This window comes from Portunus trituberculatus, chromosome 27 (assembly GCF_017591435.1).
Source record: "Portunus trituberculatus isolate SZX2019 chromosome 27, ASM1759143v1, whole genome shotgun sequence".
Lineage (NCBI taxonomy): Eukaryota > Metazoa > Arthropoda > Malacostraca > Decapoda > Portunidae > Portunus > Portunus trituberculatus.
Window position 1 is genome coordinate 11241899 of NC_059281.1, and position 18003 is coordinate 11259901.

Genomic DNA, 18003 nt, shown 5'->3' on the forward strand with positions numbered 1-18003 from the left:
TTATGTAAATTTCATAGTACAGGTATAATCTTTCATGATAAAACTAATCTATTTGTTCGTATAGATAGTAAAACAAAGCTAAGGTACATAGTATTCCTTTCCATGGGTTTGGTAAAGTAAAGTAAGACTGTCCTTGAAGTAATGTTGTGACTGTGACAGCTGACAGGATGGTGACTGCTGACGGCTGAGGGCTGTTCCTCGCAAACCAAGGTACACACAGCTCTATACTTGATGAGGCAGCATTTCTATCCTTATTTCTAACTAGAGCAGCGTATCAACTCAAGGGATCTTAATTGGTAAATATCTTAGGCCAAAAATTATGAGGTGTCAGTAAAGCCACACTTTCTTTCTCAACCCTACTGCATGACCGCCTCCCCAGCTCGACTCTGGCACTGTCCTGTTATAGACGTCCCTCAACTGTCCTCGTTCTCCGGCTCCCCCTTTGCAGCTCTCACTCAGCTGATGGGACGTGGGAATGAAAATGTGCTACCAAATCTAATCTAACTTTAACCCCTTCAGTACCAATGCACATTTTCATATTAGCTCTGCTTACTATTTGATGATTTCATACAGTTAAGACTCTGACCATTAATCTTCTGATTTCCATAGACCCTTCCTAATGTCATTAAAATTATCTTATCATACACAAATCTCAAGGTAAAAAAAAGTGTTCCAGTATTGAAGGGATTAAGCCTAACCTACCCAATATAACCTAACCACGCTATTGGTCAAAAGAATTCTGAGGAAGACGCATCCACAGTGCATGTCACCTCAACTAGGTATGTTAGTTAGGTTAGATTAGATTAGGTTAGGTTAAAGTTAGGGTTAGGTTAAGTTAAAGTTAGGTTAGTTGGGTTATCATATTTTCATTCTCACGTCCTGTCAGCTGTGTTAAAGAACTGGCAAGAGGGAGCCAGGAAACAAGGACAGCTGAAGGGATGTCTGTATTAGGACAGTGTCCCGACTTTCTCCTTGTCTCTACAGCCCTCATAGCACCGCTATTTGTAATCCTGCTTTTATAATGGTAACGGTGGTGGTGATCTATCCTTCTAGTGAGGCAGCAGCAGTAAGGAGTCGGCAGGTGTTGGCTGGTTGTTCATCTGTGCCGTGCCTGTGTTGGTGGCAGGGAGGATGGTAGAGGTGTGTGCTCAGGTGCTGGGTGGACCAGTGCACCTTGCAGGGGACACCGTGCAGGTCTGCGTCACTGTCACCTCGCCCTCACTAGACCCTGCTCTGCGTGCCCAGTCCAGGTGAACACTCGGCTCTCCCATTCCTGTGTTGCTGTGCCTCATTACTGTGCTAGAGTTAAAGCTCCATGGAATTCCAACTTACATATTTCCAACTTATGGAGTTTTATTGCATTTTAAAGTACATGAAGTATGTCTTTAATTCCTTCAGTAACATGCCATGTTTTCATATTCATTCTGCTTATTATTTTGTGATTTTGTACAGTTTTAGATACGTATATGGTGATTAAAATAGTGAAGACTGGCCATTAGTCTTCTGAGCTCCTTAGACCCTTCCTAATGTAAATAGAATTGTCTAATCATACCCAAAACTCATGGTTAAAAATGTATCCCAGTACTGAAGGGATTAAGGAGAGCATCACATGTAAAGTATGACTGTATACTGATAGTTAAGAAATGGTGTAATGCTCCTTGTAAGTAACACTGAATTGTATGTGATTATATACCTATGCCTTAGGAGATGTGTGATGATATTATAAAGAGGTGCCTGAACCACTGCAGTGATGTGTGTGATGTGGTGGCGTGGGGCAGTGCTCAAATCCACTGCCAGTGCTCAGTAAATGAGGCACGGGTGAAGCTTCCACCCACCAGTCCACGCCAGGCTGAAGAACAAGCAGTAACCAATGCAGGTAAGGTGCCGGCTTTGTTCAGTTCCTTCTTGCTTAATCCCTTCTTTATCCTAACTCTATCTTCATATATTATTTAGATTATATCAGTCATAGGAAGAGGCATAGCTAGTTATCTCATTGTTTTTTCATGTAGAGTTTGGTACCTTGATATCAGCATAAGATTTTTTTGTACACTGTTATCTTTGCATTTCTTAATTGAATAATGAAAGAGTTGTGCATTATTTACCATAAGCTGTCACATCCCATCTCCTGTCACCCAATAGACACATCTTTCGCACCGTGCCGTGGGGAGCGCGGTCGGGTGGTGCTGTCCACCAAGCCCAAGATACTCTTCTGTGACCTGCAGCTCTTGCCAGGGGAAAGTAGATCATGTAAGGTCAGGGGACACTGTTGTTGAGTAAGGTTGGTAAGATAGAAAATACTACCTCAGTATTAATTTGTCCTAGTTTCAGAAAACGTATTGTATCATGATGTCTGTCCTTCTGCCAACAGTTGTCTACAAGGAAACGCTCCCTTGTGATGCCCCACCCACCTACCGTGGACAGCTGCTCAAGTATGCCTACAAGATTACCATCGGCACTCAGCGTCTGGGCGCCCCAACCAAGCTGCTGCGTATCCCCATCATGGTCATTGTGCTGCAAGGTGACCTCTCTGATCTTTTATCATACCATCCCATCAACCAGCAATTCCTAAATCACCTCACCATCAGTGGAAATAAGTAATAAACACTCACTGAAATGCCACAAGATCAGCTATGTAAGTTTGATGCCTATTGCTGTCATAAGGCTGCATAGGGTAGGCTGGAAGAGGTGAGACTTGAAGCATCTAAGCATCTTCAGTGAATAGAAATTTTAGTAATCTCTTGTGAAAATTAAATAATACTGAGACATAAGAAAGTATTCTACTTTTGGGAACACAGAGGTAGTACTCCTTGTTTATTGTATTCCAATTTGAGAATATAAAAATGCTACAATACTTTTATGCATTGAAATGTAGAAAGGTGAATTGTTATAGGGCTGAGTGAGGCTTGTGTGTACAGTGAGAGTGGTGAATTGGCACCATCCAATCCCTTCCTGCACACCCCACAGCGTGACACTCCAAGACACACTGCCCTGCAGATCATTCAGGTGTGTGTCCATTCCTATCTTTGGTTGTTGAAAAGGTATGATTGCTACTGGTCTGTTAGTTCATGCTGTTGTCTACTTCAGAATGTGTCAACCCGCAAGAACCTGAGTCAGTACAACATCACTAATACAAGAGGGAAGGTTGTCAGGTTCTGTATATACAAGACCAGCTTCAGACTAGGCGAGGACATTGTGGCCACCTTTGACTTCAGTGACGCAGAGATCTCCTGTGTACAGGTGGGTTGTGACATATCATACTCACTGCTTCCGCCTTACTGTGTTGTATACTCGTGTGCACTTTAAATTCTGAGACAGCTTATGCTCTCTCTGTCGTCACTAAAGTTATCCACATTCCACTTATGCTCACAGAACTCATTTAAAAACAGTGACATTGATATCTTAGCAGCAATTATCCAGTAGTTCTAAATTCCAAGGAACAATATTTTAATTTTTTCAGTATTCTGTGACCCTACAAAGTGAAGAAGTCATTGCGGAAAACTGTCGGCAGCGAGCATCACAGAAGTCCATGTTGGTGCCATACAGCAAGACTCATGAGGTGTGTCTCAACCTGTCCCACACACACCTGCTGCTGCCCATTCCACTGCACATCACTCCCACCTTCACAACTGATCTGGGTGAGTCAGCAGTCCCAATTGTAATCACTGTAGTCATTGCTCTCATGTTGACCTTTCATGCTAGAGAAGAAATTGTTGGAATTCCATATTGCTCATATCCAATATATGGTTTGTCCCTCAGCCCACTTCTTACCTCCACAGTGAGTCTCCAGTGGCACCTGCACTTTGAATTTGTGACGAGTGTGACTGAAGTCAAGGGACCGTCACCTTTGGCCAGCAGCAAGGATCAGCTGGAATGGCGTGCTCCAACTTCCCTAGATATTGAAACTATGGTGTGGGACTTGCCCATCACCATCCTACCCACCACCCCCAGCCAGGTGGCCCAGGCCATCTGCATGCCAGCCCAGCACACACTGCCACTCTGACCATCATAGTCCAGCAGTCAGTGTGTAGCCATGCACACACACACACACACACACACACACACACACACACACACACACACACACACACACACACACACACTCTCTCTCTCTCTCTCTCTCTCTCTCTCTCTCTCTCTCTCTCTCTCTCTCTCTCTCTCTCTCTCTCTCTCTCTCTCTCTGTCCCAACTTCATATTAACCAGGATATTGATTTATGGGTAAACTGAACTTTGAATAAACAACTGTCATTGTTGAACTAGTTATAGAATAATCTGTCCGGAATAATGAAGATATGCGCCACATTGGCCAAGCAACTAATTCTTCCCCAGCAAAGACAGTTTCGTGCAGGCTACTGTTTGAAGACTGCTGGTTATTGCATTAACGTTGTATTATAATCAAGACAAAAAATATGCCAACTGTTTTCCCTCACAGTTCACTGGGCTCATTTCACAAATAGCTAAGCCAACTTGGGTCTGAGTTTTAGATAATGTATTTTATTATGACAGTATTCTCTGAAAAATAAATATATTGTCATACATTTATTTTTTATTCCTGTAATATGGAGATTTTGAAATATATATATATATATATATATATATATATATATATATATATATATATATATATATATACACACACACACACACACTGAGCCCCACTCAAACCCTGCACAACACAACTAAGTAAAACTAGGTAAATACACACACACACACACATTGAAACTATATACAATGAGTCTTGGTTGCTCTCAGCTGTGTAAGCAATGATCCATGACACTCAAGCCATTTCACAACAGAGGCTGGTCTTCATTGTAAGTTGACTATCACAACTGCAAACAGGAGTGACCTGCATTGTGGCTCCTAATTAAATCTATTTTCACTACAGGATCCCATTTTCTTTACATATGCAATTCATCTTCATCTGTACACATGAAATGTCTTTCTTCCTTACACATCAATACACTTAATGAAGCTAGACCACAAAACTGTGGAGGTTTAGTAGTACTTACATTCAACTCAAGGAGAGAATTACAGAAAACCATTTAATTTTATAATCAATATTTACTTAAAATTAGAGAATTAACATCAAAGTATGTACATTGTCCTTAGGTAAAAGAGCTTGGGTCTAGGCTGGACCTCCTCTCTGGAACAAAAAAAAATGTTGAATTAAATAGCATATAATATTTTCCTACATTTTACATACATAACATAAGCAGTATGATTGTGTGACACCTTGAGCTGTTCACTTAAATGTGCGTGTACACATTACAAATTGAAATGCTGCAACTTACATTAATGTATTCAATCTCCTCTTCAGTGATGAGAGGCCTGCGGTATTTGTAAGGCACCTCCCACTCCTCCAGCACCTTGGGAGCCTGAGTCACGCCCCCCACTGCAGTCTTCCCAGCCACAGCGCTTTGTTCCTGGCTGCCATGCACTGAGGGAAGATGTAAGGCAATATTTTGAAGTGTTATCCTGTATGTACACTCTAACTGAACCATTTTTCATACTTATATTTTTAACACAAGTAATATCTGTGATCAATTTTATCTTAACCTACACATTCACAACAGAATACAACACACCAAAACTGTGACTATCTTACCAAGCTCCAAGGGGCTGCCTTTACGAAACCTGATCAGTGGGATGTGCGGCTTCACCACCTGTAAGAGGGGAAACCGTCTGTCTGAGTGACAAATATTATTGATCATTCCTAACTCATTTCCACCTCATAGATTTTTCTTAGCTATGTGAACACTTACCATAATTCAATTTAGAATCAACGCTTACATTTACACTTCCAACTACAGCAAACAACATGCAGCTCACATAGTACTAACAGTCTAATTGTAACAGGTTCATGAAATACGGCCATAAGCAGACGGCCAATCAACCCACCTACCATCACCCTGCCACATTTGAGGTAGACATCCACCGCTCTCCCACATGCCGGACACACACTGCTGGCTGCCCTTCCCCAGTCACCTGTCATTCTAATTAGGTCCACTTACCCGCCACACGAGCTTTGGCACTGAAGCAACCTCCATCATTGCAAGCTCACAGCTGATCGCCTGGCTGACGGCAGGGCAGACGGGCAGAGACCACGACCACCAACACAGAGAACGCTGACTTAGAAATTATTCCAGGGCCAAACATAGATAAGTAAGAAATATACTGGGCCTGAAAACTGTAAACATTAATTCTACATAATACTATAAATTTAATTCAGTACATCAATTTCACTGTTGATAACTCCATTGAGATCACATTGAAAAAAAAAAAAAAGTTTTGTTCTCCAATAGGTAACCGCTACCGCAGCAGAAAATTGGAAAACAAAGGTTATTTCCATAGCCAATGAGAAAGAACCATGAAGAAAAATGGACAAAGGAAATATATTGATAGAAGGTGCCGTACAAAGCATACTCCGAGTTACCAATTAGAGGTGGGAGGGCGCGAAAAATTGGCGGGGCCCGACTTTACCTAGAAGCTCTTTCGCTTGCCTGCCAAACGTGTAAATTCTGTTGCTGTGTGCATTCTTCCCTATATCATTTCGTCGTAAAAGCAAACTACCAAGCTGTAAGCATTTTTACTCATTCAACTATTTTTTTTCTTGTTTTACTTAACATCGAGAAAGGATTAAGATAGAGGCTGGTGCAAGCAGCTCGTCTCCTCTTCATCAGTAGACCCATGGTACAATAACGAGACATCAAAAAGTTATTGTACCATGAGTAGACCAGCCATCAGGACAATGGTTTGTGCGTGTGGCAGGTGCTCCACGGAATCCATATGATTAAGGTAAGTTTGCATGTTTCTGATATTACTTTTTGTTGTAGTAGTGATGTGGGAAGCTGTATGTGCAATGTCTTTTTCTTTACTACTTTATGTGTGAGAGAAATGACATGAAATGAGAGGCTCTCGAGCTTTAGAAAATATTGATATAAAACCGGGAATTATTAGGAAATTTATTCTTGAACTAGACGATAGGAAAGCTAGTGGTCCTGATGAGCTACTTGGCAGAGTACTTAGGGAGGGTGTAGACAGTATTTCTGAAGCACTTAAGTTAATCTTTGAAAGATCACTTAGGTTTGCTGAGATACCTCAGGACTGGAAGTTAGCTAATGTTACACCAATATTTAAAAAAAAAAGGTAGGAAGGATGATGCGAATAATTATAGACCGATCAGTTTAACTAGTATAGTATGTAAGATACTAGAGAAAATCATTAAGGGTAGTATTTGGGAGCATTTAAATGAGAATAGATTAGTTAGAGATACCCAACATGGCTTTAGATCAGGGAGGTCCTGTCTTACAAATTTGCTCGATATCTTAGAATATATTACCAATGAGTTAGAGGATGGAAATAGCATAGATGTTATTTATATATCTAGATTTTAGCAAGAAGTTTTTTTTTTTTTTTTTTTTTTTATACCATGTGGGCTTTTCACGGGAATTTATGGGCTAAAGGGGATACTTTTTAGGGTATCTCCTATCTTAAAGCCCACCCGCTAGGAAACCGTTGCCCCGAGTGAGGAAGCCCAACCTACACTCAGACCGTGGACAGGATTCGAACCCGTGTGCTTGGAGACCTCTAGGATCCCAGAGCACGCATATATAGGAACACGGTACTGCATAGGAGGCTAGTGTACAAATTGAGACTACATGGATAGGGTGGTAGGTTAGTTGACTGGATTAGTGAATGACTTTCTGATAGGAAACAGAGTAGTATTAAATGGGGCAATGTCTGAGTGGGGTACCCCAAGGATCAGTGCTAGGACCTCTTCTTTTCTTGGTGTACGTTAACGATTTAGATATAGGAATTAGTGGCAAAGTATCAAAGTTTGCAGATGATACTAAGATAGCATATGCAGTACAGGGTGAAAAGGACAATTACAGAATACAATGAGACCTGGACAGGCTGATAGCATGGGCAGACAGGTGGCAGATGGAGTTTAATTCTAAAAAGTGTCAGGTTATGCATTTAGGTAAAGACAACACAAACTTTAGCTATGAGATGGAGGGATGTTGGCTAGAGGCAGTAGAGGAGGGAAAGGATTTAGGAGTAGTGATAGACAGGACTATGAAATTTTCAAAGCAATGTTTAGAAGCAAGAAATAGGGCAAATAGGATCCTGGGTTTTATAAATAGAAATGTTAGTTATAAAAGTAAGGAAGTGGTGCGTAGCTTATATAATTCCTATGTTAGGCCCCATTTAGAGTATTGCATACAGGCCTGGTCACCCCATTATAGGCAGGATATCAACATGTTAGAAGCAGTTCAGAGAAGAGCAACTAGGATGATACCAGCATTAAAGCGCCTGGAGTATAGAGATAGATTAAAGGAATTAAACATGTTTTCATTTGAGAGGAGATGTATAAGAGGGATATGATAGAGTTATTTAAAATGTTCTCAGATACAAACTACATAGATGTGAGATCTTTCTTTACCTTAGAGGAGGGAAGTAGGACTAGAAATCATGGCAGGAAGATTAGAAAGCAAGGCTGCAGGTTAGATATAAGAAAATATTTCTTTAGTCATAGGGTGGTAGACTTCTGGAATGCATTGCCAGAGAGGGTTGTAAATACCACTAGTTTGACAATGTTTAAAAACAGATTAGATAAGCACTTAAATTTATTAGATTTATAATTATGTATAGCACTGCATGATAGTCTTTATAAGAAATTTACTATAGTTAAACAAGACATGATCCCCATGTATGGGGATCACAGATTGTAGAGGAATTCACTGCAGGACTTAGCCCTGTTAATGGACCAAATATTTAGAATTAGTATATAATGTATTGTGTACTTGTAAGTGTATCTTTAAGTATTGATGACGAGGTCGCTGTGCGACTGATACAGGATAACCTAGATGGGCCCTGGTGGCCCTTTGTTATCCTGTTAGTTATGTTATGTTATGTTATGTTATGTGGTGGTGTAGCGTAGAATCGTGCTCCTCGTGAAATCTTGCACCAACCCTACTGCGCATGCGACACTCAGGGAAAAAATGTTGTACCTACCCGTAAAATCGTGTTCCTATATATAGTGAAATGTTTGGAGGAGATAGAAGAAATGGAAGGAATTTGCATTGGGGGAAGAAACACAAACAACATACGTTATGCAGACAATACAGTTTTAGCGGCAGATTCCGAGGTAAAATTGCAAGCACTCATAGATAGTTTAAGAAAGATATTGACCAATATTAGCATGAATATAACTTTAAGACAACATATACTCAAGTGTTATGTATGGCCCTCATTAATGTATGGCTCTGAGACATGGGCGATAAAGAAGAACATGATCAAAAGGTTAGAAGCAGTAGAAATGTGGTTCATGCGAAGAATGCTGAGAATCCCTTGGACTGCACGGATCACTACTGAAGAGGGATTGAGAAAAGTAGTAATGGAAAGAACACTGGTGAAGAGTATCAGGAAGAGACACCTAAATTTTGTGGGCCATGTACTGAGAGGACATAGACTGAGGAGAGTAGAAGGAACCAGTGAGAGGAAGACAGAGGCTCAAGTTTATGAACACATTGGTGGAACACGTCGATGAGGGCTGGACAACTGTGGATCGGGTTAGAGTGGCTCAAAACAGAGAAGGATGGTGTTCCATGGTCGCCGACATCACGTGACAGGCACCTCGGTAAAGATAAAGGGTTGGGTTGGGTTAGCTTGGGTCATTTTGGGTTAGTTTGGGGTTGGGTTGGGTCATGCTAGGTTGTTCTGGGTTAGCTTGGGTTGGGTTGGGTTGTTCTGGGTTAACTTTGGTTGTTTTGGGCTAGGTTGGGTTGGGTTGAGCTGGGTTGAGTTGGGTTATGCTGGGTGGTTTTGGGTTAGGTTAATTTCAATTCAGTTTAGTTAAGTTAGGTTAGGTTGAGTTGAGTTCAGTTAGGTTTGGTTGAGTTCAGTTCAGTTCAGTTTACAAAATAGTGAAGGTTACTCAATGTAAACAGTGCACCTCTCATTACAGGAAAATCAACCCAAGAGTCCCTGAATGCTGTTAAAGAGACACACTGCTGCTGGAACACTGCACCTCCAAGCCAAGCCAAGCCACAACACAACACAAGCCTTCTACAACACCTACAGCCATCAGCAGCACCCAGAGTACAAGACAACACCTGGAGCCATGAAGAACTGTTAGGATAGATTAGCAGTTTGGCTTTTTTTTTTTTTTTTTTTTTTTTTTTTTTTTTTTTTTAAGGACATTTTAAGACACAGTGAAGACTGTGGCTATTAATCCCCTGATGTTTATGAATCTTTCTTAATGGCAATGAAATGGTCTAATGATACACAAATCTCAAGGTAAAAATGAGTCCCAGTACTGAAGAGGTTAAATAGTGAAGACTGTGGCCATTAATCTTGTCACCTCCATGGACCCCTGCTGATATCAATAAAATGGTCTAATGGTACACAAATGTCAAGGTAAAAATTTGTCCTAGTACTGAAGAGGTTAAATTGGTGAAGATTGTGGCCATTGATCTTCTGATGTCTATAAACCTTTTCTAATGTCAATAAAATGATCTAATGGTATGCAGATCTCAGGGTAAAAATGTGTCCCAGTACTGAAGAAGGGGTTGAAATAGTGAAGACTGTGGCAATTAATCTTGTGCCCTCCATACACCTCTCCTAATGTCAATAAAATGGTCTTAATGGTACACAGATCTCAGGGTAAAAATGTGTCCCAGTACTGAAGGGATTTAACATGCCACATTACCCGTTACACAGAATAACTATTTATGTTACAACTTTGGGAACCACTGTCTTGGAAGGTCTCATAAAAATACTGAATGTGTGGCGAGGTGCTGGAAATGTGTGTGTGTGTGTGTGTTTGGAAAGTGTTTTTTTGGGGTGAGTTTTGAAATATGTTTGTGTTTTATACTGTGAATTTATATTTATGTGAAGATTTTTTGTGTTTTGAAGTAAAGTGAGGCTGTGTGTGGGTGTTTGTGTGGGAGTGGGCAAGATGGATTAAGGTTTGGTGGAGTGTGTATCTGTGTGTCTGTGTGGGAGTGGGCAAGATGGATTAAAGTTTGTTGGAGTGTGTGTATTTACCTAATTGTATTTACCTAATTGTAACATACGGGAAAAGAGCTATGCTCGTGTTGTCCCGTCTCCATATCTATTAATGTCCAGCTTTTTCTTAAAATCATGAATATTCCTTGCGTTGACCACTTCCACGTCTAAACTATTCCATGCTTCCACCCTTCTATGAGGAAGCTATATTTTTCACATCTCTCCTATAAGTGGCCATTTTAGTTTTTTCCCATGCCCTCTCGACATTCTTCCATTCCACATACACAGATCTTCCCTATCCATTTTTCCATGCCAATCATCACTCTGTATATTGCTATCAGGTCTCCCCTTTCTCTTCTGTTTTCCAGGGTTGGAAGTTGCATTCTTTTCAGTCTGTCTTCATAAGTCAAATCTCTTAAGTCAGGCACCATTTTGTTGCAGCCCTCTGTACTTTCTCTAGTTTCCTTATGTGTTTCTTTAAGTTCGGAGCCCACTGTATTGTTGCATATTCAAGCCTCGGTCTTATCATTGCAGTAATTATTTTCTTCATCATTTCTTCATCTAGATATACGAACGCCACTCTTATGTTCCTCAATAAGTTCAATACTTCTCCAATTATTTTGTTTATATGTCTCTCTGGCGATAGGTCATTGGTAATTGTCACCCCAAGGTCTTTTCTTCATGACTGGTTTTATGTCTTCATTTCCTATCTTGTACATACTCCTGATTCTTCTTTCACTCTTGCCAAACTCTATTTTCTTGCATTTTGTCGTGTTGAACTCCATTTGCCATGTACAGCTCCATTTCCATATTCTGTCCAAGTCTTCCTGGAGTAGTTCGCAATCTTTGTCACATCTCACTTTTCTAACAATTTTGCATCGTCTGCAAATAGGCTCACATAACTGGACACCCCATCCACCATGTCATTTATGTAGACTGGAACATTACTGGTGCCAACACTGATCCCTGTGGAACTCCACTCTCCACCAATCCCCATTCTGATGGTCTGTCCTTAATTATTGTTCTCATTTCTCTTCCTACCAAAAGTCTTCCATCCATTTTAGTAAACTGCCATGCACTCCTCCTACCATTTCAAGTTTCCAGATCAGTCTCTGGTGTGGTACCTTATCAAAGGCCTTTTTTAAATCCAGATATATTCCATCAGCCCAACCATCTCTTTCCTGTATTACATCTATCACCCTCGAATAGTAACATATCAGGTTTGTCGTGCATGAACGCCCTTTCCTAAAACCAAATTGACACTCACAAAGTATGTCATTTTCTCCAAGAAGTCTGTCCATCTATTCTTCACCACCCTCTCACACATCTTAGCTACCACACTTGTAAGTGACACTGGTCTATAGTTCAATGGGTCTCTTTGTTACCTGATTTATAGATTGGGACAATGTTAGCTCTTTTCCAGTCTTGGGGCACTACACCTTCCCTTAATGAGGCATCAATTACTTCACAAACTTTTTCTGCCAATTGCTCCTGCATTCTCTTAAAATCCATCCTGATACCCCATCAGGTCCCACAGCTTTTCTCACTTCTAAACTCCCCATCATGTTCTTGATCTCCTCCACAGTTACTTGAAACTCCTTCATAATCCCTTTCTGTTCCATTACCAGTGGTTTGTCAAAAGCAGTCTCCTTTGTGAATACCTTCCGAAAGCATCCATTCATAGCCTCTGCCATTTCCCTGGGATCTTCACTGTATACTCCATTTACTTCTAAACTTTCAATACTTTCTCTATTTTTGATGTTGTTCACATGTCTGTAAAAAAGCCTTGGTTGGTCTTTACATTTATCAATTATATCCTTTTCTTGTTTCTTTCTTTCTTCTCTTCTAATCAACACATATTCATTTCTTGCTCTTTTGTAACTTTCCCACTGCTTAATCCGTCTTTTCCTTCTCCACCTCTTCCATGCATCCTCTTTTCTTGTTCTAGCCTTTTCACATCTATCGTTAAACCAGTCCTGCTTTCCAACTTCTCTATGTTGTCTTATTGGTACAAATTTTTCTCACCTTCTTTGTATATTTTTATAAATTCCTTCCACTTTTCATTTGCTCCTTAGCACTCTTGAATTTCATCCAATTTGTCTCTTGAAAGAATTTCTTTAGGTTTCCAAAATCTGTCTTGGCATAATTCCATCTTCCCACTTTATATTCTTCATTTCTTCTAGATTTCTCTTCCTATCACCTTGAACTCCAAAACTGCATGATCACTCTTTGCTAAAGGGCACTCCACCCTCATCTCCTCAATGACCATTGGCTCTGTACTAAAGACCAAGTCCAGTCTTGACGATGCTCCTCTCCTCCAAACCTAGTATCTTCTTTGACCCACTGAGTTAACACATTTTCCATTGCCAGTGTCAATAGTGTATTTCCCCATGTTGTCTCTGATCCTTCCATTGACCAGTCCTCCCAACACACCTCTTTACAATTAAAATCTCCCATCATTATAGTTCGTTCACAGCCACCCAACATTTCTTCCAGACATGTTCCTGTATCACTTATCATTTCTTCATATTCCTGTACTGACCATGCATTTGTCTTAGGTGGTACGTACACCACTATGTAGTGCCTCTTTTTCCTTCATTAGTTTCTGCTCTGATCTTTAGCACTTCTGCCTTTCCCATACCTTTTTCACTTGATCCACCTTTATATCTTTTTAACCAGCAACATCACTCCTCCTCCCATCTTACCTACTCTATTTCTTTTCCAAACGTTATATTTCCTTCTCCAACCTTCATCAGGTCTTCTCCTCTCTCAGTTTTGTTTCAGTAAGACCCACAATATCTGGGTTCTTGTCCCTCAAGTAATCGTTGAGTTCTAAAATCCCCGATATCACTCCATTTATGTTGGAATACATTACATTTCGCTCATATGTAAGTTTCTTTAGTCCTTTCTTGCTGTACTTTTCTGGGTTATGAACCACTTCCTCAGTCTCATATCCAAGATTCTCCAGAACTGGAGATACAAGTGTGTGTGTGTGTGTATTTACCTACTTATAGTTTTACAGGGCCTGGGCTTTATGCTCGTGTGGTCTCGTCTCCATATCTACACTTATCCCATTTTTCTTTAAAACTGCACACTCTTTGTTGACACCACTTCCTCACTCAAACTGTTCCAAGTCTCAACACATCTTTGCGGGAAACTAAATTTTTTAACATCTCTCAGACATCGTCCCTTCCTTAGTTTCTTACTATGCGATCTTGTGCTTCTAAAGTCATATTCTTCTCTCAGGATCAGTTTCTCATTATCCACTTCATCCATTCCGTTAATCAATTTATAAACTTGTATCAGATCCCCTCTCTCTCTTCTCTGCTCCAAGGTTGGTAGATCCATTGCCTTTAGTCTCTCCTCATATGCCATCCCTTTAAATTCTGGAACCATTCTTGTAGCCATTTTTGTAGTCTCTCTTTTTCTTATGTGTTTCTTTTTTTCTCCTCTATTCCAATCTAGGTCTTATTTTAGTACTTATCAATTTCTTCATCATTTCCTTGTCCATATAGTGAAATGCTAAATATTCCTTAACAAATTATCTCTCTCTTTCTATCAATTCTTCCTTTTATTTTCTTCCTTTCCTCCCAAGTGTTTTTGTGTTGTGTGTGTGCAAGGGTATGTTCACACTACAAGCAGAGAGGTCCAGTTAGGTGATCACACAATAAGAAGAGCAGACCTACACTTCTTCTTCCTCTTCCACAGAGCTTCTCAACAATTTTTTTTTTGAATCAGTTTCCATTTTTATCTCAAGGGATGGAACAAAATGTGACGAAAAAGAAAATTTGTTTTGTTTTATGTATAGGATCAGAATATCACTTCCTTTTCCTCTCCCTTTCTCTCTCTCTCTCTCTCTCTTCTTTCTTTTATCTTTTCATCTTCTTCCTTTCATTTTCCTCAAGGGATGGAATAACTGTAGGAAAAAAAAAAAGTGTGTTTTTGTTTCATGTCTAGGACCAGAATATCACCAAATCAGCTTTTCTCAACAGACTACTAATATAGAGAGTCAAATTGTACCAGAACTATGCACAGTCTGGTCAGTGGTTGTCATTTTGGGGTCAACAATAAAGGCTCACACTGGCAGACACCTTGGCCATGGGTGGAGTCATGGAGGGCAGCTAGCTCCCCACCCACAAAAAAATATGCCGCAATTTTGCGTCTGTACATCCAAAACTATGTCAAAATTATTCCCGCTAGCAACCACTCTGCTTGTAGTGTGAACTTACCCTTAGAGTGTGCTGTGTGGGTGTGTTTGTGCAGGTTAATCACTTTTTTGTGGTTTTTGAAAGGGTATGTTAAGTTTTTAGGTGTTTGTGAGTGAGGTGAGGGTGTGTCAGGGTGTCAAGGGTGTATCTTAGTCTGCAGATTGCTTCTATGAATGGTCCTTAATCCCTTCAGTACTGAGACACATTTTTACATTGAGATTTGTGTACTATTAGACCATTTTATTGACAATAGCAAGGGTCTATGGTGGTCAGAAGATTAATGGCCACAGTCTTCACTATTTTAACCCCTTCAGTACTAGGACACATTTTTACCTTGAGATTTTTGTACCATTAGACCATTTTATTGACATTAGCAAGGGTGTATGGAGGGCACAAGATTAATGTGTGTGTGTTGTTTTAAAATGTATTGTTTTCATGTATATTATTACTATTTGATTGTTTATTTTGATTGCTCTCTCTCTCTCTCTCTCTCTCTCTCTCTCTCTCTCTCTCTCTCTCTCTCTCTCTCTCTCTCTCTCTCTCTCTCTCTCTCTCTCTCTCTCTTTGTTGAAAGAGTTGGTTTGTAAGATTGTGTCACTTCAAAACCAAACATTATTATCTTTGAATATTTGTTAACTTGAAAAATTGTTTAAAAATAATCTGTGAAGTTGATATTTCTTTTAAAATTTTGCAAAGTTGAAAATTAGTGCAGATCTTTTATGTTAAGTTGTAAATTGTTGTAAATATCTATTTTAAAATTTTGCAAAGTTGAAAATAGTGCAGATCTTTTATGTTAAGTTGTAAATTGTTGTAAATATTTATTTTATAATTTTGTAAAGTTAAAAATCAGTGCAGATCTTTTATGTTAAGTTGTAAATTGTAAATATTTATTTTATATTAAGTTGAAAATTATTGTAGACTTTAATTCTTTTATATTATTAATTTGTTGAAAATTATTGTAGACTTTAATTTTTTAAAATTTGTGTAGATTTTTTCACTATTGATTTTGCTCATTGTTTTTATACTAAGTTGAAAATTTGTGTAGATTTTTTCACTGTTGATTTTGCTCATTGTTTTTATACTTCATTGTTTTTATATGTTTTTATACTTCATTGTTTTTATACTAAGTTGAAAATTTGTGTAGATTTTTTCACTATTGATTTTGCTCATTGTGGTTATACTAAGTTGAAAATTTGTGTAGATTTATACTAAGTTGAAAATTTGTGTAGAGTTTTTCACTGTATTCTTTGTATATTATGTTATACTGTATTTTTTTTATCCAGTTGAAAATTTTTTTTTTTTTTGCAGGCAATGTAATAATGTAAAGAATTGTTGAATAAAAAAGTGTAGGGAAACACTTTTATTTAATTTTAGCTCCAATATGCATCTGCCTTATCTCCGGAGACTCTTTCGAGTATTTTCGACTTAGCACAGTTTTTTGGGCAGTTTTGCAGGGATTTTTCAGCATTTTTTTGCTACTTTCCAGTTTTTTGGGCAGTTTTGCAGGTTTTTCAGCAGTTTTTTGCTATTTTCCAGTTTTTTGGCCAGTTTTGCAGGGATTTTTCAGCATTTTTTTGCTACTTTCCAGCTTTTTGGGTAGTTTTGCTGGGTTTTTTCACTAGTTTGCTGCCTTTATTTGGCATCTTACTGGCAGTTTTGCTGGGTTTTTTCGCTACTTTTTAGCCTTTATTTTTTGGCATCTTCCTGCTGTTTTAGCAGTTTGCAATTATTTAGTGAGCATCCTCTGGACATCCTTGGGCTTTTTTTTTTTTTGTATTCGTCGAAAAATTTACGGCTTCATTGGATAGATTAATCTACATTTACGTTGTGGTGCTAATAGGGTTAGGTTAGGTTAGATTGCATACGAGGCTAACTTAAGCTCCCGCTTGGGATAGGTTAGCGTGTCCTAAGAAACAGGAATTATCGAAAGCATAAATATCAATTTTTTTAATCTTTTATTAAGTTCTAACACCAGACATGTGGGTACAATACTGAATATGGCAGTATTAATAGCATTACACTTACGTGCATATATTCACAACAGACGGAAGGAATAATAACATACAAGAATGATTGGCAACATGTATTGGTTAGGTTAGGTAGATAAAGTGAGACAGCGTCATCCCTCCCTGCATGGCACCATGTACTTCAGGACAGCTGGTGCGGGGCAGGGTCCAATTAATCCACGGAAGATGCAGCGAGGCAGGTGTCCAGTTTGCGTCTTCCAGTGCAAGATGATCCAGTTTCCTGCCACTGGGCGAGGGTTGTTGTGCGAGGCAGGTGTCCACAGTTTGCGTCCTCCAGTGCAAGACCATCCAGTTTCCTGCCACTGGTCGAAAGTTGTTACGACACGCTGGTTTGGTTCTCCCTTCAGTAACAGCAGGACCTGTAACAAATTTTAACCTTTACAACCTTGTCCTCAAATGTAGGCTAGGTGTGGTGTGGTTCTGTTAAATGTTTAGTGCATTATATTTAACCCCTACTACGGAACACTAATATAGTTCTCCAAATCTCACTTCCTTTAAAAAATCCACCGGTATTCTTCATTCTATTCTGATTACGAACCTTACGAGTTATGCTTCTACCTATCTTTAACACCAAGACCGAACAATTCCTGATAACCTACGCCTCCTATGAAGGAGTTGGAACGGTCCAGCCCTTACCATTGCCGGACCGCATGCCTCAGCGCTCTGCATCCTCTTCTGAAGAGGTAGACCTGGAGATGGATTGCTATCACATGGGCACAGAGGAGCAGGATGCCGGGGCTCAAGACGCTCGGGCGGGGAC

At 39.6% G+C, this 18003-nt stretch overlaps 2 protein-coding genes across 2 annotated transcripts; one reads left to right on the forward strand and one right to left on the reverse strand.

Annotated features, from left to right (window-relative positions):
• The first annotated feature begins 106 nt into the window (after positions 1 to 106).
• LOC123509659 (RAB6A-GEF complex partner protein 2-like) lies at positions 107 to 4534 on the forward strand. Its single transcript, XM_045264118.1, has 9 exons — positions 107 to 210; positions 1054 to 1250; positions 1749 to 1876; positions 2140 to 2247; positions 2369 to 2518; positions 2891 to 3003; positions 3085 to 3237; positions 3458 to 3635; positions 3777 to 4534. The coding sequence occupies exons 2-9, from the start codon at positions 1132 to 1134 to the stop codon at positions 3998 to 4000; spliced, it is 1173 nt and encodes a 390-aa protein (XP_045120053.1). The 5' UTR covers positions 107 to 210; positions 1054 to 1131; the 3' UTR covers positions 4001 to 4534.
• A 505-nt stretch (positions 4535 to 5039) lies between these two features.
• LOC123509804 (28S ribosomal protein S36, mitochondrial-like) lies at positions 5040 to 6156 on the reverse strand. Its single transcript, XM_045264357.1, has 4 exons — positions 6010 to 6156; positions 5604 to 5661; positions 5290 to 5435; positions 5040 to 5141 (listed from the first exon to the last, which is right to left on the reverse strand). The coding sequence occupies exons 1-4, from the start codon at positions 6046 to 6048 to the stop codon at positions 5124 to 5126; spliced, it is 261 nt and encodes an 86-aa protein (XP_045120292.1). The 5' UTR covers positions 6049 to 6156; the 3' UTR covers positions 5040 to 5123.
• Positions 6157 to 18003: the final 11847 nt, after the last annotated feature.